General features: G+C 35.8%; 1 protein-coding gene across 3 annotated transcripts in view; it reads left to right on the forward strand.

Annotated features, from left to right (window-relative positions):
* The window catches only part of LOC150081023 (cytosolic carboxypeptidase-like protein 5), a 119,567-nt gene extending 97,198 nt beyond the window's left edge, over positions 1-22,369 (forward strand). For all 3 annotated transcript variants that reach the window (XM_090380980.1, XM_090380982.1, XM_090380981.1), the window contains 5 exons: positions 4,108-4,234; positions 6,464-6,651; positions 10,644-10,798; positions 21,332-21,937; positions 22,050-22,369. In XM_090380980.1, coding sequence (XP_090237106.1) covers positions 4,108-4,234; positions 6,464-6,651; positions 10,644-10,798; positions 21,332-21,937; positions 22,050-22,306 — 1,333 coding nt within the window. In that variant the 3' untranslated portion in view covers positions 22,307-22,369. The remainder of the gene's footprint in view (positions 1-4,107; positions 4,235-6,463; positions 6,652-10,643; positions 10,799-21,331; positions 21,938-22,049) is intronic.
* Positions 22,370-22,583: the final 214 nt, after the last annotated feature.

Consider the following 22,583-nt stretch of genomic DNA (forward strand, 5'->3'; position numbering starts at 1 on the left):
TTAAGCAACTTAAGCAGACATTTGCTGACACACAGCGGGTGGTCCCCTCCCCAGTCACAATTTGCTAGATATTAGCGTGGCAGCTCCGAAAAGACCGAAAACTGCTCTCTTCAATTTCCTGCCAATGGCGGCATGGAGACCTAACCATTGACAAAGACGTTGAATAATTAACGTTAAGATCTAGCAGAAAAATCCCAGAAAACACCAAAAAAGTCTCACCAACGGAATCCTCTTCTAAACTTGTCTATGGAGAACATAATTCCAGAAGTATGAGGCACTTTAAGCACTTAAATTAAACAAAGTATCAGGAGCTCGAATTATTGCGTCTGCATGCCGAGACCCGCTAGTTTAGTATGGATGACTGGACAGTGGCTTTTTTCTTTTCATCGTAGATTTCTTTGTAGCAAGCAAAGCATATCATTCACCCCTTTTTTTAACTTTTAAGAATCATTCGCTGTCAGGATCCATCTTCTCAAACCTCGGCATTGCCGATGCAATTTCACAAAATGCCATTGCCATCTCTATGGTGATGAAACGTCTCGGTTCCTCATTTGGTTCATCTTCAGCTTTGTCAGCATTTTCTTCTTTCACTATCGCTGCCTGCAAGTCAATAAGTTCTTCGTTACATAATTCTTTCTCTATTAACTCCTCCACCTCTTTGGCATCAACCTCCAATTGAAGTAGCTCTGCAACCTTTACAATCTTATCGGTAACCGCTTCATATGATTCATCTTTTTCAAATCCTTCAAAGCCTTTTACGTGCCATGGGCATATTTTCTTCCATGCACCATTTAAACAACTTTTAGTAATTTCAGTTTAAGCATTATCTAATAGAAGCAAAATCTTGAAAGGAACGTCGTTGTCTTTACAATATTTTTCAACCTCGGGAATGAAACAGCATTTAAGCCAATCCTCAAAGAGATATTGTTATCGATGCCCTCTTTTTCGATCAGAAATGCACGGGTAAGGTGGCTTTATTGATGTCCTTAAATGCATGAGGATTTGATATAATCTGTAATATCCCGCTGCATTAGCCCCAAGCAAGAGCATGGCCCTAACTTTTGATGCCTTGAAACCTGGCATTGTATTTTTCTCTTTGGCAATGTATGTTCGATTCGGCATTTTTTTTTCAATTCAGAGCAATCTCGTCAACATTAAGAATTTGCTGCGTTGAATAGCCACCTTCATCAATAATTTTTTCCAACACATCACAAAATTTCTCTGCAGCTGCAGAATCTGCACTGGCGACTTCACCGCATACTTTAACATTGTGGAAACCAGCGCAATACTTGAGGGCGTCTCCGTAGCCAGGTGGGAAGGAGCAGCAGTGCGTAGTACACGCTTCTTGATTAGACCGGGGTTCGAGCCCGTCACCACCAAATACGGAGGATGCGGAAAGGTCAGGGAATGACCACCGCATATCCCGGAGCAATATGGCCTTAGTTGCTAATGCTACTAAAAACCAAATAACAAGCAATACTTGAACCTATTAAACCACCCATTGCTTGCCACGAACTTGGGTTGGGGTTCGCCTTACTTATCCTTAATATCTTTATAAATACTTGTTTCTTTTGCTTGAATTGTCATTAGACTCAGGGGCACTCGCTTCTGAATCTGATTTTTCATCCATATTATTAACAGCTGTTCCATCTTCGATATAGCACCTGAATGCTGTTTTGTGATCACTGTTGATCTTAAGTGCATTGATCCTTTGATATGTTCCTTTATACGCGCACTGTCCTTTAAAATAGTATTCGCTGTTGAAGCAGCGAGACCTAATTCCCTTGCAATAGATGACAAACTTTGTCCTGCTTCGTACTTCTTTATCATTTTAATCTTCATCTCTAAACGAATTTTGTTTCGTTTCCTGGCACTACCACCACTTGCACTTTTCATTGGTCACTCTCCCTTCATCATTGTAATATGTAAATAGGAATGAAGAGAAGTTTCCCTCATTGAAGTTGGCAGTGATTTGTCAGTCCACTTCTCTCATTAGTGGACTGACAGGGTCGTTGCCCAGGAACCAGGTATCCCGTGAATTCTGTCCTTTCAGTGTATATTTCCGATTAAAAATATTTGGTATAGATAATGTCTTGCACCACTCTTTTTATTAGCAGAATCTGTAATCATTACCAGCTTATCTTGGCTCTTACAACCATGTTTTGCACCTTTGTCACTTAACTCTGCCTATATGCTGGAGGCCTCATTGCTAAGCCAAACACTTAAAATCCTTTAAAGCATGGGGTCTTAAACAAGTTGGGAGGGGGGTGGGTTGAATTTTTTTTTTAAATTTTGCCCGTGGCAAATTTTTAATTTAAATTTAAAAAAAAATTGCAATCACCCCCCCCCTCCCAACTTGCTTAAGACCCACAATTTCAGACCTTTATGAAATAAAACAAATAGTTTTATTTCTTAATAAAGTTGGAAAGTTCTGTCATTATTTTATATGATATATTGATTAAATTTTAATTATTAAAAATAAGTAGTATATTTATTTCTTGCCAAACTCTAATCCAAATGAAATCATTGGTTTTATATATGGGGATGGCCATACAAATTCATTTATCATTTTAGAGGGTGGCAGTATTGCAATGTTTAAGAACCCCTGCTTTAAACTATAATGTCTTTTAGATGCTTTCCAACACTTAAATTTTGCCTAACAAGCACAAGACACAAGATGGAATTCTGAAGGATTCTCGGCATGGTTTTGTAAAGGAAAAATCACTTTTAACTAATCTGATTAGCTATTTTGACAGTGTCACTCAAGAGCTGGACTTAAGGAATAATTTTGACATTGTTTATTTGGATCTCTGAAAAGCATTTGACTCAGTCCCATATGAGCAGTTACTTTATAAGCTGAAACAGGTTGGCATCACAGGGAAAATCCTTAGATGGATATCTGGATGACTTCAGGGCAAGAGGCAGAGGGTTGTGATAAATGGTTATTCCTCAGTTTGGATTCATGTAAGAAGTGGAGTTTCCCCAAGGATCAGTGTTAGGACCACTGTTTCTGATTTTCATAAAATGACATCGATGAAGGGATAGAGGGCATGATGTCTAAATTTGCAGATGATGTAAAGATTGGTAGAGTAGTTAATGATCACCGCCAAGCAGAGCTTCTTCAGCGTGACCTAGATAGACTTCAGGGATGGTCAGAAAAATGGCGGCTATGCTTTAATCCAGCAAAGTGTAAGGTATTGCACCTGGGGAACAGTAACCCCAAAATAACTTATACACTTGGTGGAGTTGAACTAAAGCCGGCATTGGAGGAAAGGGACTTGAGTGTTACAATATGGTCAGGCATGAAGTTCTCCAAGCATTGTAGACTGGTTGCAAGGAATGCCCATGGTGTCCTATCGATGATTTATCGAAAAATTGCCAGTAGAGATAAGGATGTCATAATCCCATTATATAAGGCTATTGTAAGACCACACTTGGAATATTGTGTTCAGGTATGGAGACCGCACCTAAAGAAAGACATTCTGCTTGTTGAAAGGGTCCAAGGATGGGTAACTCGCCTGGTGAGATCAGCAAAATGGTGTCCATATGAGGAAAGACTTCAAATATGTAGGTTGCAGAGCTTGGAAAATAGGCACCTTAGAGTGCACCAAATTTTCATGGTTATAAATGGTTCTAGAACAAGGGGGCCATAATTTCAAGTTACGGGGAAGATGTTTAGACTGGATTGCAGGAAGTTTTATTTTAGCCAACAAGTTATAAATTACTGGAATAAGTTACCTACATGGGTGGTAGAGGCTGACAGTTTGTGGAAATTCAAAGATCAGGTGGAAGGAGGGAAATGCATAGGTTGTCTGTTTCCTTTTCTCTTATTAATTATTATTTTTTAAAAATTTTCTTCTTATTATTATTTTACTTTATTTTATTATTATTATTTATTTATTTTTTTGGCTGGTACAGCATAAGCTGGCTTTCTTGCACCATGTGGCCATTGCTAATACTAAGACACTTTGTCATTTGGCTAGATTTGTCTAGACAGATTGAAATATCTATGTTTCAGGTTTGTGTATTACATATCTCAAGTGCTTATATCATTTAACTGCAATATATAGCATATGATTGTTTTACTTGTGTGTGTTTTTTATTTAGTTATACCTTGGAATGTAACTATAACACAGGACGGTCTGTGAATTCCATTCCTTATCGTGATGGCATGATAACACCACCATGGCACACCAGGACAGTCCCCTTTTACACACCAGAAATATTTTATCAGGTGGGTGTTAATAGATTTTGGTGGTGTTATTCTATTGGTAAACTTTCAGTACTTAACCCTATTATAAAATGTCATAAGGTCATACCTGCCATCTCTTCAGATTTATGACCAAGTCTATCATAAATTTGAAGAGTTGACTGTCACTCTCATTTTGACTCTGTTTTTGTAGCAGTTTTTCTCCATCTTTTTTTAAATAAATAGTAAAAACTATGGTTTCACCATTGAATTCATACTTTTTTTTTTTTTTTTAAAACTTCAGTTAATTTTGCTTAACGAATGGCCTAACATTGGCCAACAAATATTCTTTATGTTGCATAAAATATGTAGAACAAGAAACAGTCATAAGTAACAATTACTGTGTGTGAGTGCGTGCATGCATATGAAGCTAATTAACGATGTCCTTCAGTAACATGCCAAAAAAGGTATAACTGTAATATTTAAGAAGCATATTGCAAGATTTTCTATGTATTATGAAATCTGCAAAAAAGTTGTTTTCTTTGTATACCATATGTTGATGTAATATTTCATTTTCAAGGGGCAGTAAATATCATGTAATCAGACATTTTCAAACAAATAGCATAAGAATAATGAACTAGAATTGAATGAAGAGAAAGAAATGCAAAAATAATGTAGTATTTCAAAGTGAAGATGTGCCGTGTATGCTGAATGTTATTAGTATCGACATGTTGTCATATTATTCAGAAATATTTTTTCCAGTAGTGAAGTGGCAAAAAAAAAAAAAATGATGTGCACAAACTGCTAGTGAAATTGCACAGAGAAATTGCAAAGGTCACGTTATGGTAACAGTCTTTGTATTGTGAGTAGCTTGCTCAAAGTCACTATTGGAAGATGACTCTAAATTTAGGATACAATAATTGGACACCTTCTGAACAACCCAAAAGCATGTGAGATTCCTTTAAAAAATTATTTGGCAAACTTAGGATTGATAATGCGTCTCTTATTGGTGTCTGAACACCAGAGTAACAAATGTATTAAAAAAAGAAATTGAGTATTTGATGGTAATAGGCTATTGTCATCTAGTTAATTATAATTAATACACTGAAAAGGGAGCTCATTGCCTTCCTGTGAAAGCAATGGAAATAATCATTATTTCCAAAATATTGGAAATAATATGATTATTAAGTTGTTCATGTGATTTCCCACAAATTCCTGTTAAATACTCTGTGATGCCACACAATTTTGCAAAACCATTCAGCGTGGTTTATGCGAGTAGTAGTTGTTTAACTGGCCACTTAGTTACTGGGAAGCATGAACACCAGAAAGGGACTTCTCAGCATCCATTCACAGCATGGGGAGCCAGACTAGGTACAGTAAATATGAACACTTACTGGACCATCATTCCGGCACCTCCGTAGCCAAGTGGGAAGGAGCAGCAGTGCGTAGCACATGCTTCTTGATTAGACCGGGGTTTGAGCCCATCACCACCAAATATGGAGGATGTGGAAAGGTCAGGGAATGACCACTGCATATCCCGGAGCAATATGGCCTTAGTTGCTAATGCTCCTAAAAACCAAATAACAAACAGGACCATCAGTGCCCTAGTTCAGAACAAGAGTGGGCCTTATACACTCAGTCAGATTTTATCAGACAGACCATGTATCAGCAGTTTTAAAGTTTTCACAAGCCATTAATATATATATACACACGCATCTAAATTAGATAATTTATTTTTAAACTTATACTGCTTCTATTTATATTTATATATATATATATTTTTTTTACACACATAATAATTTGACAAGGTAACCTTTTTAAAGGTTATCAGAATCTATTGTTTTCGTATTTTAACCTTTTCATGGCGCAGTATAACGACAGTCATTTTTGTGCCAGTAAAATCAAAATCAATCAAAACAAGAGCAAAGTCAGTCCGGGAACAGAGTGGATAGTACAAAATACTTAGGAACAGAGAAGACAGGATGGTGGGGGGAAGTATCCCCCCCAGGCAAGCAAGGAGCAGGAACCTAAAGGAGGTGGGTGACCCTATAGAAGGGTGAATGGGGTAACCCTCAGAGTGCCAAAGGGATATATAAAGATAGGAATGTGAGGGTCAGAATTGGATTGGCTGTAAGGGCCCTCACAATAATTGTAAAGGGCCCTCCAGTGTAATTTGAAAATTGACACAAACGGTGATGAAAACTTCAGCAACTTTACAGTTTATAGATACTCCTGACTACTGTGATTCAAAATAGTTGAAATATTTTCATTTAGGTGGGAAGAGCTTTAATGGTATCAATTCTTGATACTACAGGACAGAATCCTTTATCTCGACTTCCTGTTTCTTCTTACCACTCTTTGGAGGGAATCAAGGAAAGTCTGCGACGTCATATGAATATTGCAAGAGCAAAATGGATGCCTCGACAGCGTGATCGTCATCACAGCTGGACCGCAGGCATCGGGTGAGGATGTTTTCCAATTTTTATACAACTTTTCATTTAATTATTGATTGTTTGTCACCATAACAGATATAGATAGATTTTATATAAAAATCCTAAGAGAGTTACATTTTCCATATTTGCTTACCTTTTTTAAGTAAGCAATTCTATATTGAATTGTTATTAAAAGGTTCTGAAATGCTTTTGTAGTTTTAGTTTTTTTTTTTTTTTTTTTGTGATGTAATCCTACTTAATTATTTATATATATATATATATATATATATACAATAAACTGTAAACATATCCATAATCAAATTAGCAGTTATATGATTTATGAGGGTGGTTCAATAAAGAATCGCCCTGACCTAGCTGCAGAGGTGCTAGCCTGTTGATTCTTGGCACAGGTTTTCTCTACATAGCCACTGTGCAGATTTACACATTTTTCCCATCGATGGATGAGGCTACAGATACCGTTTTTGTAGAAGTGGTGAGGTTGGTCTTTGAACCGTGACTGTGTTGCAGAAATGAGTGTCTCGTCATCAGGGAAGTGAGTCTCCCGAAGAAATGATTTGAGGGAAGGAAACGAGAAGAAGTCTGATGGTGCAAGATCTGGTGAGTAGGCTGGATGGGGCAGTATTTCATATCCACAAGTGGCCGCTTGTGTTGATGCAATTTCAGAAGTGTGAACTGGAGCATTGTTATTGAAGCATTCTCACATCTTTGGACAGCATGCCATGCCTACGTGTTTTGATTTTCTATCTAATTTGCCTATTCTATCTAATAGGCGTATCTAATTTGCAATGATGTTCAGATATACTCTGGTGTTCATGGTATACATCGGGACCACAAGACCAAGGGAATGACACAAAAACATGCTCCGCATTATCCACAGCACCCTGTACTGTTAGTACACAACAGGATTATTATTATTATCAATGAATACTCCTGTTGAGCTAAGAAGGTAATGTTATATTCTATATGAAAAAATAATGCAATAACAAACATAACGAAAAAAAATAGCGGACAGATTCTACATAAACCATCTAAAATATCCATAGAAAATAATTTTCATTCTTATATACATTGACAATTTGTTCTATGTTAAATATCATTCTCCTCAGTAATCGGTGCTAACTGCTACTGAAAGAATGCATTTAGCTCAAACATTTAACGCTTGCATGTAACTGGATTGTTGAGTATGTATTTTCCAAGATCTGCCTCCTGTAATTGATATATTCATAAATCTATTTTTGTTCCAACCTGTTGTAAAAAGTTAGTGTTAACAGGAAAACATCTTTTCAGTCCATTAGTATTCTTTAGGATACTATGAAAAGGCAGGCATGGGTCTACTGATTGCAATTCTGCCAATTTAGGTCCTCACCATCCACTTATGTTAGGACAATCAGTATGTCTGGAAATGAGTCCAGATGAAACCAGTGTTCCTCACTAGGATGAGCTATATCCAGGAGATGGTATTCAAGTTTGTTAACAGAACTGATTGCAGTATAGTAAATGCTCTCTGCAATCCTATTTAATCAGTGTAATAGCCAATATCCAAAATTAAGGAATTTACTGATATGAGCATACAGCACTGAAGGCATACATTGGTTTCTGATTGCCACAGTCTCTTGCCCATCAACCCATATTGTGGAGTAGGCCTTGGCCTTTGAAAAGTGAGGTTGGAACATTAAGCCATTGTCCCAAATTGGGTATGTGTAACAGTTTACCTTCTTTATAGGAGTTTCCTGAATTTGTATTTCTAATTTGGTTTTATTTTTCTTTTAATGAATGCAACCTGCACACAGGATAGTTTCCAGTACCTTGTGTTTGGGTAATACTAAGACTACGGTGTTTCCTGTTGCTAATTATACGTCACCACAGTTTTTGGGACCTGGTTCTAGAGTCTAGAGGATTAGCGTTAGCTTTCAGTTAATACTGATTCCCTAATCTCAATTGCCTCAAGGACAGTTTTAAGGCTTGGTATTGCAGGATTAGGGCTTAGTTTTTAATCTTGATGCAATTATTTGGAACTTTAATTGTATAGGTGGGTTATAGATAAAATTAGTGGGCATAGCTGGAGGTTCTTTATTTCCATTATTATTATTATTATTATTAGAACCTCAAGTTATTCCCTACAAACATTACCTGTGGTTTTCCCAGACAATATAGTAGGTCCCAAAGGATTATCTCAAGACATAAAAGCTAACCCCTATTCCTTTAATACCCTAGAACCAGATGGGAAAAAAAAATTGCCCTAACATGTGAATTGCGCTAGATGACTTTAATTTTGGTCTTCAGTTAACTGAAAGGTAACCCATAATCCACTAATATTCTAGAACCAGGCCTAAAAATTGCCATGGCAAATTATTGACATCAGGGGAAACTTAGTCTTAGTGTGAAGCATATGATTAATTAATTTTATTATTAATTTTTATCTGTTTTGGTGTAAATAGTAATAATAAATGGTAAAGTGAGTTCAAAATTAAAGTTAGAATGCACTTGTATAAATTATCAGCCTTTTCCTGTTCTGCTGTCTTTATGGTCACTGAAGAAGTCATACACAAAATACTATGTATTTGGAAAATTAAATGCACTAGGCATAATCCTTATGGGTTTTGATAATTAACTATATAATATCGGTGTAAATACACCATAGTTAACCCATAGATTTGAGCTACGATTGTAGCGTAGAAGGCATCGTTTTAATTGTATCTCATAATGTGGTTGCCTTCACAACAAGATAGCTACTATTGAATTACTTCAAATAAATAATGCTTCTCTAGTAGAGAAGACTACTGTTATTTATTTTCAGCGTACCACCACCCAGACGATCGTTTCGAAGCTTTTTGGCTTCGTCATCAGTCGGCGGGTAGGTAATACAACAAGCCATCTCAGTTGCGAAGTTATATCCACATTATGAGAGATGCCAGAAGGGTGTGGTGGTAATGTATTTGGAAAATTAAATGCACTAGGCATAATCCTTATGGGTTTTGATAATTAACTATATAATATCGGTGTAAATACACCATAGTTAACCCATAGATTTGAGCTACGATTGTAGCGTAGAAGGCATCGTTTTAATTGTATCTCATAATGTGGTTGCCTTCACAACAAGATAGCTACTATTGAATTACTTCAAATAAATAACGCTTCTCTAGTAGAGAAGACTACTGTTATTTATTTTCAGCGTACCACCACCCAGACGATCGTTTCGAAGCTTTTTGGCTTCGTCATCAGTCGGCGGGTAGGTAATACAACAAGCCATCTCAGTTGCGAAGTTATATCCACATTATACTATGAAAAAACAAAATACTATGAAATGCCTAATTGTGTGTAGTTCCTTTAAGAAATAAATTTTATTCTGCGGTAACATATTTGCCATTTCCGATACATTTACAGTCAGGTAACCCAGAAGTAATGTAAGCAGAATAGTATAAAAATTATTTTCTGCATGCACAATAACTGAGAGAAAAACAACATTTCTTAACTGAATGTTTCATTCTCCCCCTCCAAATTCCACTGAGAAAGGTACAGGGTCTCCATGCACAACAGATAGTGTAATATATTAATACATTCATTTTTCATTCCTAGTGTAAGAGGGTTTTTTTTTTTTTTTTTTGTTTTTTTTTTGGTTTTTTTTGGCAGTGTAAAAAATAATAAATATTAATGCTAAGTTATTAATACATAATTTTTGCTCAGTACAAAATAAAATAACTTGTAGTTTATCTGCCTTTTTTAAAATTTTATTAGCAACAAATTGATGCTATCCTTGAGAATTTCTTCTCAATGTTTTCAATATATATTTATAATATTTGCCTAGCACTACTCTTCAATAGTTTATCACGTTCATTTCTGAGAAAGCGATTTTTCTAACAAAAGATGTTGCTAATAACCAACTAAACTAAAATTCAAGCACTGTACATAAAGTATTGCCAATCTTTATTTTAAAATATCTTTGTTTTCTTCTGCAGGTGACCTAATTATACACTTTTTTCCCCCCTCTCTCTTCTAATTAGACTTGCAAACAAAATACAGCCAGTCAATGATTCTCAGGTACCAAAACAGTCCCCTTTTAGAAGCAGAAGAGGATCTGATCATACTCTGCCAATTTGCAATGACCAGCTCGAAACAAGTAGCTTGGCAGAAAATTTTCCAACAAATAATACTCCAGGTAGGAATGAAACACAGTAGCTTAATGTTGCCACATACTGTAGGAATTACAAAATGTTGCCATCCATTATGATAATATTTTGATTTCACCTGAATCTTCAACTATAAAATTGGAAAAACTGTTTGATAAAGAGTCATGTAGTCTGAGTGAATAATTTTCCAACATAATTCAAAATAAAGTTAATATTTAAAACATTCATCAGATAGTTCAAGAAATTGAAATTTTTGTCAGTATTTATGTCATCACAGTATTGTAATTTTAGAGATATATACATTCAGACCTCTCTTTAACAAATTTTCATATAGCAAATTTTTTTATGTAGCGAACTTTTTGATTTCCCCTTGGTCATTACATTGAAAATAGTTTCCATATAACAAAGAAAATTTACATATAATGAACTGATTTCGAGTGACCCGGGTATGCATTGTTCGCACCTCTGGCCTTTAGGCAATAGAGCTGATGCTGTAGAAAGCATGATTAAGAGCTAAAGGGGTTAATTCCTCGAATTAAGAGCTAAAACATTTTACAATTTAGTAGTGCTCATGAAACCCTGCAGGAGGAAACTGGCCAATGACACCGTGGGATAGAAAAAAGGTGGAAGGTTTTGGGAGAGGCCTTTGCCCAGCAGTGGGTCAGCAATGGCTAAAAAGAAGTAAAACCTACGAGGGGGTATCAAAAAGTTTATACCCTGACCTAGATAAAACATCAGTAGGAAGATACCGTTTTTAATATAAGTTGTCTACATATTCACTAACTAACATGTGAAATTTCATTCCCATGGTGGAGTCCAGAATCTGATGAAGTACGCTATGGTTGACAAAGTGGAGTATCGAGCAGTGATCAAGTTCCTGCATATACAGGGCAAGAAAGCTCGGGAAATTGATGAAGAAATGAAAACTGTGTATGGGCAGAATTGTACATCCTATGACACCTTTTTAAAGTGGAAAGGTAGTTCCAGTGCAATCGTACAAGTGTCTTTGACGAACCAAGAGAAGGAAGGCCATCAGCATCCAGAGATAGCTGTGTATGGACAGAATTTTACATTCTATGACACTTTTTTAAAGTGGAAACGGGAGTTCCAGTGTAATTGTATAAGTGTCTTTGACGAGCCAAGTGAAGGAAGGCCATCAACGTCCACAGATAGTGAGACAGTTGCAAAGGTTGAGCAGCTGGTGCTGAGTAACAGACATGTGACTATTCATTTCATCGCAAATGCAGTGGGTAGTTATGGGTCTGACCACAATATTTTACATGACCATCTGCACATGTCTACCAAGTTTACTGACGCCTTTGCAGAAGCAATGTCATACAATGTTCTCACCAATTGTTGGATTTGTGTAATGCGGATGTTGAGAATTTTTTTGATCGGTTGGTGACAAATGATGAATACTGGGTGTACCAGTATGATCGGGAGACTAAAGACATGTCAAAGCAGTAGAAGCACACCTCCACAGGAAGTCATCAATGAAGTGGAATCATTTCAGGCAAAACGTGCAGATTTCTATGATCAAGGCATTAAACAACTGATCCATAGATGGGAGAAATGTGTTCTATACATGGAGAGTTCATAGAAGAGGATTCAAGTTTCTGTGAAGTTTCACCTTTCTAGAGCTGTTATTTTTAGGTAAGGGTACGAACTTTTTGCTACCCCCTCATTATACATCCTAGACATGACTGTACCGAGAAGTCACGCTGGTCAACTGCTATCTGTCCACAGACATTGGGTCTGATCAACCTGTTTTCTATTGTAAGCATCCTATTAGAGAATTAGGGGAGAATGATTTCCTTTATCCCAGAAATTCATCTGTTGTTTTGCAGGAAATGAGTCATTCACACTCTCACTAAATTTCACCTGTCTCTGTTTACATGGTAGGTACAAGTGGTTCCTAATTTCAGTTTTGTTTTAGCTGCTGTGCAAGTAACTTTACAGTGCTAAGATGAAATCCTTGAGTTGTAATATGAAAAAGTGGAAGTGCTTAATAGTGTAGATCGAGGCGTTAAAAAAAAATTGCTTTAAAATTTGGTATTCCTGCCAGTAGTGTGTTAACTACTCTGAAAAACTGTGTTTCAATTTCAAACTGTTTGAGGAAACGGGACCCAATCAGAAGCATGCAAAATTATGTCTGTTTGAAGATGTAGATGAAGCAGTTTTTAAGTGGATGAAGTTGATTCGAAACCAAAACATGCCGATATCAGGGCCATTAATAAAAGATAAGGCTATGGAATATGCATCTTTTCTGGAGCATAAAACATTCCAAGCCAGTTCTGGTTGGCTGGTCAAATTTAAAGAGTGCCATGGCTTACTTGAAAAAGTTATTTCTGATGAAATTGGAGTTGCAATTGAAGAAGACTATACCCACTGGAAAAAAACAGTTTTTTTTTTTTTTTAATTTAACAGTAGATTTTAAATTTTGATAGAAAGATGACAAAAGAAAACAGAAAAATGACGTTGATTGTTGACAACTGCTGACATTCACTCGGTAATTTCAAAACTTAAAAGTGTGAAGCTTGTTTCTTCCCTCTGAATACCTCGTCTAAACTGCAGTCAATGGGCCAAGGATTTGAAAATGCACTACTGAAGGTACATACTGAAAAAAATTATACTGAGAATAGAAACCAATCAGCCTATAGATTCTGTTATAGATTTTCGGTTGTGCATATCAGAGTTTGCAAAAGTGTGGAGTCAAGATGTGATGGAAACAGTTAAGAATTGTTTTGCAAAAGCAGGGTTTGCTTAAAATGCCAATTAACAGTGATGAGAGGGATGAACAACTACAAGACATTGAGCAATCTTGGGAAGAGTTCCAAGCAAGGTTTGATCAGTGGAGAAATTGTTCTTGACGAATTTTTAAGATTTGACAATGATGTCGTAGTAGCTGAATATCCAAGTGACTCCAACATTTTGGAGCGTATTTAAAGAACCTAGTGACAATATCAACGATGAGTTGGATGAAAATGAGGGCAATAGCAATATTAAACCTTCCAAACGCATTTTTGGCAGCATTTGAAACTTTGCGTTGAGGCCTTCAGTGGGAAGAAAATGTAACAGAAAATATATTTGAGTGTTTAAACAAATGCAAACATTTTTATGAACGGTGTACAGTAGAATCCAGTGTACAACAAAAAATAACCAAATATTTTACGACATAATTCTTAAAAGTGTACTAATACATTGTGTGCATCATGCAAGTAGTCATTTGTAATATGTATGTATTAATAAATTAATTGTTTTAAAATGTTAGAAATTTTATTCATTCCTGCGTATTTCTGAATTTACAGTATTTTTTGCTGTTGAGAAGGTCATATTTCTTTATAACGAAATTTCTGTTTAACGAATTTTTTCAAGGGAACGATCGATTTTGTTCTATAGAGGTCCAACTGTAAATGGGCAGATGTGCAAAATTTTTTTTTTTTTTAGTATTGTAGCTTTTTGTTGAATATTTTCAACATCTTCATAAAATGCAATACCTCAAACTGAACCAGATTATTTTTTTTTTTTTATATATTATTATTTTTCTTTTACAATTTTTTTTTCCCCACGTCTCATTAGTATTCTTTAGAGACTTTTTCAAAATAGTGGACTTGCTCTTACAACCAAAATAAGGCAACTACAATGCACCATAGCACTCTAGTTGCCACACCACTTGCATCCCATTTGAAAAAGTGTAGTTTTAATTCTTGTCACTAGTAATATTCCTAACAGTGACAGTAATAATTTCTAAAGGTCTCTTGAAATGGCATCCAAATTAGTTTCAGACAGAGATGTATGATTTACAGACTTGTAAAATTCCACTTTATATAAAACAATGAGGTAAATTTTTTTGCTGATCATAGACCTTATAGAGCAGTGGTTCCCAAAATGAGTAATATCACTCCCTGGGAGGTAGTGGGATTACTTAGAGTGGTGCTAAGAAACAAGGTTGGCAGCAGGGGTATGCTGGAGGTGGGGTCCCATCTGAGCACACTGATCAGCTTATTTATGATTCACCAAGGATTCACCTAGGGCAGAACACCTTCACTTTTATTTATAATAGAAATGCAAGCTCTTTGTTGCATTTCCAACATCATATTTGGTGAAGTGTGGCTTTAGTGTAACCATACAACTTCTTTCCAAGCAAAGAAATCAACTCCAGATTACTAAATGTGGTGATTTAAGATTCCTGCTAATTGACTTGAAACCAGACATTGGGAAACTGGTATCACTTCATGAAGCCATCCATCAAATTAAGAATTTATTGAACAGTGATGTAGTTACTAAATGTGGTATAACTATCAGATTTTGAAAATCTGGTATCAGTGGATCAAATTCATCAGTTTTTGTTGAATTAATTAAACTAAAAAGTTTTTATTGTTTGAATAAATGTGCAATTAATTATTACTGTTTTGAATTTTATTGTGTTATCTTCTTTAGTGGGTTGTGTAAACTGCTAGTCTGAATAATACTTTTTATAGGGTAGTACAGTAGAGTACACTGGGGATGAGTTTATGGAACCAAGGGGCATTTGGCCAAAAAAGTTTGGGAACAGCTGATATAGAACCTATAGACATATATTTTATATATATTTTAATGAAATCATTCTCAAACTTTTTACTATAACAGTCTTTTTCTTCTAACTAAAATTTCTGCAGAATACAGCATTCAACTCCTTTAAGAGAAATTAATGTAGTAGTGGGATTCTGCTGTGTTTAAAATTATGAAATATTAACTTTTTTTATTCCTATATTGAAAATAAATGTAAAAATCACATATTAGGTTCACGTTAAATTAACCCTATCAGGTAAATTTTGCAATATTTATACTGCATAGGGGGAAATACATTATAAAATATTTATTAATGGTTTCACCCTGAGACAGCAAAGTGCTAGTATTTTAGTAACATCACACAAGACATAAATTGATTACAGGTGACCCCCGCTTAACGCTGATAATTGGTTCCGTAAAAACAGAGCGCTAAGTGAATCCGCGCTAAGCGAGCGCCACATTCCCATAAGGTAACATATGTATTTGTGAGTTGTGGTCGGTGCCATAGGATATTTCCTAATCAATAATAAACGATAGTGAAAAGATGCACAAATGTCGGTCAAAATATTTAATATTCAAATATTTGTACATATAAAATATTCTGCATTACATATGTATATAATTATGTGGTAACTACTTACGTATCAAAATTAAACTTAAAATTCCAATTAAAATCATGAATTTAATTGATTTAATTTAATTAATGAATTTAATCAAGAAAAATGTGTGGATTTTGGGTTGAATTTTGGCCCTCTTCCAAATAAACTAAAATGGGTATTAATTTTAAATCCCCTGCAGCGTTACCACCCAACAATAAAGTCAACAACTTCTTTGAAATCTGGCATGTTTTTTTTTTTTTTTTTCTTTCAATATGAAACTTCTTTTAGGCATTCGTTTCCACAAAAGTCCTGCTTCATCTATGTTAAAAATTTGTTGAGAAGTATAACGCATAATACCCCTATTCAATAATTTTAACAAGTTCTTTTTTGAAAGTTTCGGCTCCTTAATCTGCACTTGTGGCTTCTCCCTGGATTTTAAATCTATTCAACCAGCCCTTACTAGTTTTAAATGGTTCCACTTTTTTTTTTTTTAGGTGGGTTTTCTTCAGATCATTATATTGGCTAATCTCTCTCTCTCTCTCTTTTTTAATAATATTAACCGAATTCTGCATTGGATATTATCTTCAATAAAATTAGTTAAAGTCTTTCCATTTCAATCCTAATAGCCGGCCTAGCCCTAGTTGTTTGCAGTGGAACAGCTATCTTTCCTGCTGCTAAAATTAATTATTTTTTTTTATAATTGTTCTTACAGTTAAACTTGCAAGTCCTAAATTATGGCACACATTCGCTTGTCTTTGACCCGAATCGATTCGCTTCAAAACGTCTAATTTAATTTTCAAATTCAGCCCTTTTCTTACATTTATAGTCTTCGTACTGCGCTCAGACGTTGTTGCTTTTTCATTCTTATCGGCCATTATTAACTCTTCGCAAATGTAACTGCGTTGGTTGCATTAATTACGATACAATTTTCAAGTAAACTGTCCGTTTCGCACGATGTCTAATACGGTACTGAGTGATGAGTAGACTTCGGATAAATGCAAATAACGCAAATATTACAAACAATATACTTGATCCTTTTTTTAAAATGTTGATCTCGGAACTACGTAACAAGTCACTGTACTGCAATTAAATTAGCGTGCGAGAAAATTTCTCAAGTTGTCGTAGGAAACGTTTTAATGCTGTTTTGCTATTCATTTTCAAGCTATCGACTCCAACAAATGAAACGATTTTGTTTAAATATGCCAAAAATTCAATCTGTAAAAGAGCGTTATAGTGATCTGTGACAGCGTTATAGTCAGATACTGGTTATAATATAAGAACGGCGTTATAGCGAATCAGCGTAAAGCGAACCGCGTTATAACGGGGGCCTGCTGTATACATTAACAGACACCATATGAGGCCATTAAATAATAAATAAAACTAGGTTTCAGATTATGTTAACTTAAACAAAAAACCTGGTATATATCTAGGAGAGATCACGTTTCAAGTTAATGGCGAACCACTTATTCTCTCAACCTGGAGACTTCAGAAACTGAATAGAACAGCCCAAGGAGCAGATTATCCTTTCATTTGAATAACCAAATGTCCAAGGCATTGAGAGGGGAATGGTATAAGAACACGTAAGGGTGTACTGGTTGGTTGGGGCAGGGTTGCAAAATTCTGTTAGTTCCATGTGCAGCTGTGGTACTTGGCATATTCATATGGAACTAACAGAATTTTCATATTCATATGGAACCATATTCATGTGGTCCTCCAATGCTGCACTAATGCTAGAATTTCTCAAGAGAAGTTTTGAGGTTGGTTTGAAGCCATTCATGCACTGCCATCTTGACCTCTTTATCTGACAAGACATGACATCCTCTGGATATATTTTATTGGCTAAAAAAAAAGTGGTGATAATCACATGGTGCCAAATCTGGGAAAGATGGAGGATGGGGTAATACCTCAAACTTTCTCTCCTGTATCTGATTCACTTTAGAACAGGCATTATTATGCTGCAGGTGATATCACATTTACCTAGTTTTCTGTTAATTCCACTTTTTGCCATTTAAGCTTCTAATGTTGATGGTACCATTTATTTCCCCTTCATATTCAACCAGTATCGCTCTCTCATTCATTCCTTCTCCCACACAGAATCCCATCTTGTCCTCTTCTTCCTCTTCACCCAGTCTCCTATTATTACAAATATCACTTCCTTTTCCTCTCTGTTAATTATTTCTCCTACTCTTTTATACATTGCATCTATTTTCTCTGTCATAAACTGATGTTTACCTATATATACCTGCACCACTGCTGTGCCTAATGTCTGCTATCATTATCAGAACAGTAACATGTTCATCCTCTTCTATGCATTTTCTTACTTCTTTAATGTTACATCTGCAAGGCTTCAATGTCTGTATTGTATCTTTTATTTGTTGGATAGGTTATCTGTTGGTTGAATGTTAAACATATCTGACTGAACTATTAGTTCAGTCAGATATGTTCAATTAGATATATTTAAGTAAATCTTTGGAGCCTAGTCTTTTTAGTTTTGTTACAAAAAAAAAATTGAAGTTTTAAAATTTGGACTACTGTGAAAGATAAGTAAATGTTTGTTTGTTTTAAAGTTAAATAAAAATATTCTCTTGAGCCTGTGAGAAACTGATGTCTCTTTGTCTTCCTTTGCTAGTTTGAAAAATCAAGTATCAAGCCACAAAAGTCATTCAAATGAAAACTGCAAAATTTAAATAAAAGTTGTATTTCACAAACAACAAGAAAATTACATATGTTAACATTACGACAGTGTAGTCCTAATTATGTTCATTTCACTTCCTCCAATGCTGCACTAATGCTAGGATTTCTCAAGAGAAGTTTGAGGTTGGTTTGAAGCCATTCATGCACTGCCATCTTGACCTCTTTATCTGACAAGACATGACATCCTCTGGATATATTTTATTGGCTAAAAAAAAAGGTGGTGATAATCACATGGTGCCAAATCTGGGAAAGATGGAGGATGGGGTAATACCTCAAACTTTCTCTCCTGTATCTGATTCACTTTAGAACAGGCATTATTATGCTGCAGGTGAACATTTGAAGACAAAACCTCAGTGTTATCCTCAGGTAAACAAATTCTGTGTTGTGCTTCTGAATCGACTAAAGTCAATAATTTAATAGAAATATCATTGTTATGCTGCAGGTACACACCTGCAGCATAACAATGGTGTGCACTGCAACATAACAATATTTCTATTAAATTACTGACTTTAGTTGATTCAGAAAACACAGCACAGAATTTGTTTCTTACCATTGTTTCTCCTGTCTCCAGATGTTTCAGGGTGACTACCTTATTATGATCCCAGAGTACTAACCTAACCTAACTTATTTAATCAAGGAGAGCCTATATGGCATTACCCTGAAGTTGTGCCTATGGTTTCTGGTGTGTAATAGTACACCCAGGATTCAACTCTGGTCACTATTCATTCTAAGAAGGCTTCTCCTTTGCTCTCATACTTTCCAACAAGCACAGAACACTGTCTTCCTTCAGTTCTGATGTTAAATGCTGAGGAATCTATTTGTCACATTTTTTGAAAGCACAGCTCCTTACTAAGAACAGTATGTGCTGAACCATTAATATTTTAGCATTATCATTAGTTGAGCCATACGATGCAAGAAAGCAAGCTTATAGAGCATCAGCCAAAAAAAAAAAAAACCTTCCCATTTCACCCATCCAGTCACACCAAATGTTTGTCTAGTTCAGCCTTAAATTTATTTAAGCTATCAACTTCTACAACAACAGATAGAAATCTGTTCCAACAATCAACTACCCGATGGCTAAAGGCAAACTTCCACATATCTATTCTACAAATGTCTTTCCACAATTTGAATCTATTCCCCCTCATGTTCTTAATCTCAGCAAGTGGAAGTATCCCATCTAGCAACTCTGCCTCAAGACCTGTATGCAGTACTCAAAGTGTGCCCTAACCATTGCCTTTTACAAAGGTATAATCACCCCCTTCTCTCTGCTAGCAAAATCCTATATATCATTGACAAAACTCCATGACCTGTTCTGGCAACCCGTCTGCACTGCTCAGAGAACTTCATATCCGACTGCACAATTACCCCAGGTCTTTTTCATTCTCCACCTCCCTGAGTGTAGTACCACACAGTTGGTACGTTTCTCTTGTTTTACTGCTACCCATATGTAGTACTTTGCATTTGTCAATATTAAACTTCAGTTGCCACTTCTCAGCCCATCTGCCTAACTTTTCTAGATCCTGTTGCAGTAGCATACTGTCTTTAGTATCATTAACAACCCTGCCGACCTTTGTATCATCTGCAATTGGACATTAAGTCTGATATACCTTCATCGATATCATTAATAAATACACAAAACAACAAGCCCAGCACCGAACTGTGGGGTACTCCACTAGAGCAGTGTCCATTGATTACCACTCTCTGCCGTCTCCCACTCAACCATCCCATGAGGTGTATAAGGCCTTGAATGGGTTGAGCACGCTGAATTCTGATGGGATCCTTCCACTTGTTCAGATTACGAACCTAAGGGGGCATAAATTAAAATTAAGAAAAGACAGATGTAGAATAGATGTGCTGAAATTTGCCTTTAGCCAGCGGGTGGTTAATTGCTGGAACAAACTTCCATCTGTCGTTGTGGAAGTTGATAGGTTGAATAAATTTAAGGAGGAACTGGACAGGCATTTGGAGGGAATGGTGTGTTTTTTTTTTTTTTTTTTTTTGGCTAATGCTGCATAAGCTCGTACACTTGCTGTCTTGCATCACATGCCACTACTACTACTACACTAGGCAATACTAGTTGATAGATGACTAACATCAAGTGTTACACATTACACATCAGGTAAAGGTACTATGGTGGTCTAGGCACGTATAATGCATTATGCTTGTATGAGTTGTGCATTTTCATGACATGAACTGTTACAGTTGTGAGATGTAGAGACAAAACTTTGAACCTTGTGCTACACTTTATGGGTACAGTTGATAATGCTCCCCCAATAGAGAGGAGTCCCCCCCAAAAATTGCTGAAATGGAAAAGTGGGATTCAATATTAGACTCATTAACAGCATGAGATTTTGTTTTTTGACTGTCAACTATACCCACTATGTAACACGCATAGGTAATCAGCCCCTTCACCTGTGAGCATATTTGCTTTGCCAGTAATTTGGCAAACAGATATTTCCTTACTACATTTGCTAATTATTTTGTGTACTATTGCACTTTTGTCATTTATACCTTAAAATTTTTCTTCATCGGGACACCTATTGAACTTGTGTGAAGAGGTGTAATATGATAAATATAGCAAAAATTATTGACAATTATTTTAGGTTTTATAACTGTTTAAAGTGACTTATTATATTGATTCATATAGTAGAATTCTAGTGTATTTTTTATTTCAGTTTTGAAAATTAATTCCCTTTGGTGTTGTTTAATTTTCTATAGAAAAGAAGGTGCCCAAAAAAGGTCACATTACTCGAAACAGAAAGCAAAGATCACTAGTTTACTCTACAAAAAATTCTGCACCAGACAAGAGGCAAACGCATCTTGAAACATCAGGTGATGTTCATCGCACAAGTAGTACACCTTCTCATTTATCTTTCCATAAATTGACCTCTCAAACTTTAATAACTGCCAGACAGAAATCCCCAATGAAAGAACGATCCCCTTGGAGTAGAGTAAGGGGAACTTTTAAAACATCCAGTTCACCAAATGGATATTTTCGAGAAAGTACTTCTGTGTCTAAACCATGGGCCAAGATGAAGACTGCAGCAGCATTTAATATGAGAACACCCACTCATAAAGTGGGAAACAAGGTCCAAAGTTTTGTTAGCCAAGAAGATGTGACCCTTAGTTCTCTCTGTCTTCCACGACGGCAAAGTCTTTCTAGAGGTCTAGGTGTAGAAAACACTTCTAAGTCAGTTCACCAACTAGCTGCACCAGTCCAGGTGTTAAGAGCAGTTAAAGGAATTTGCTCCAGAGCACGAAGAAAACACATGACATCACCTTCAAAAGTGCGCAGTTTTGGTGTTGGAACAGGAATAAATCCAGGTATGTAAATGCTTGTTTTTATGCTCCTCTTGTTAAACTTTACTGAACCAAATCTTTTTCTTCCTGCAGACAGCTAGCATATTAAATTTTACACAATTATAATTCTTTGTAGTTGCACAACAAAGATATGTCTCTGCAAGCTGCAGTTATGGTGTACCACCTACTGCTAGTAGTACTACCTTGGAACCCACTAGCAGTGGCATGGCATTTGCAGAATTACGAACAAGAGCCCCTTCTGTTATTACGCCTCAACACAGGACTCGAACAAGGCGAAGGAATACCTCAAGTTGCCTTGCAATTGCACGTGTATGTGGAACAAGGAGCAAAGTTTCAAGGACAGTTACTGATGGATCCTTAAGAAGAAATTGAAAGTGATTGCTTTAGTCTTTGTGTATAGATATATGTTGCATGAAATTGTCTTGACCTGCACAACCATAACCTGTTGTTTAAACTTTTAACTCGTGACTCAGCTACATTTAAACTGTTGATTTTGTGACATTTTTTATGGTTATACTGTTTGTTGGACGAATTATAATTATGAATACTAAATTTTGATATTTTTATATTTTGAATAAATTAAATATTGTGTTATTCTCCTGTATATATATGTATTATAATATGGATTACTTGTAGATAGAAAAAATAA

The sequence above is a fragment of the Mastigoproctus giganteus genome, chromosome 9 (assembly GCF_048544385.1).
Source record: "Mastigoproctus giganteus isolate SK-2022 chromosome 9, ASM4854438v1, whole genome shotgun sequence".
NCBI classification, from domain to species: Eukaryota; Metazoa; Arthropoda; class Arachnida; order Uropygi; family Thelyphonidae; genus Mastigoproctus; species Mastigoproctus giganteus.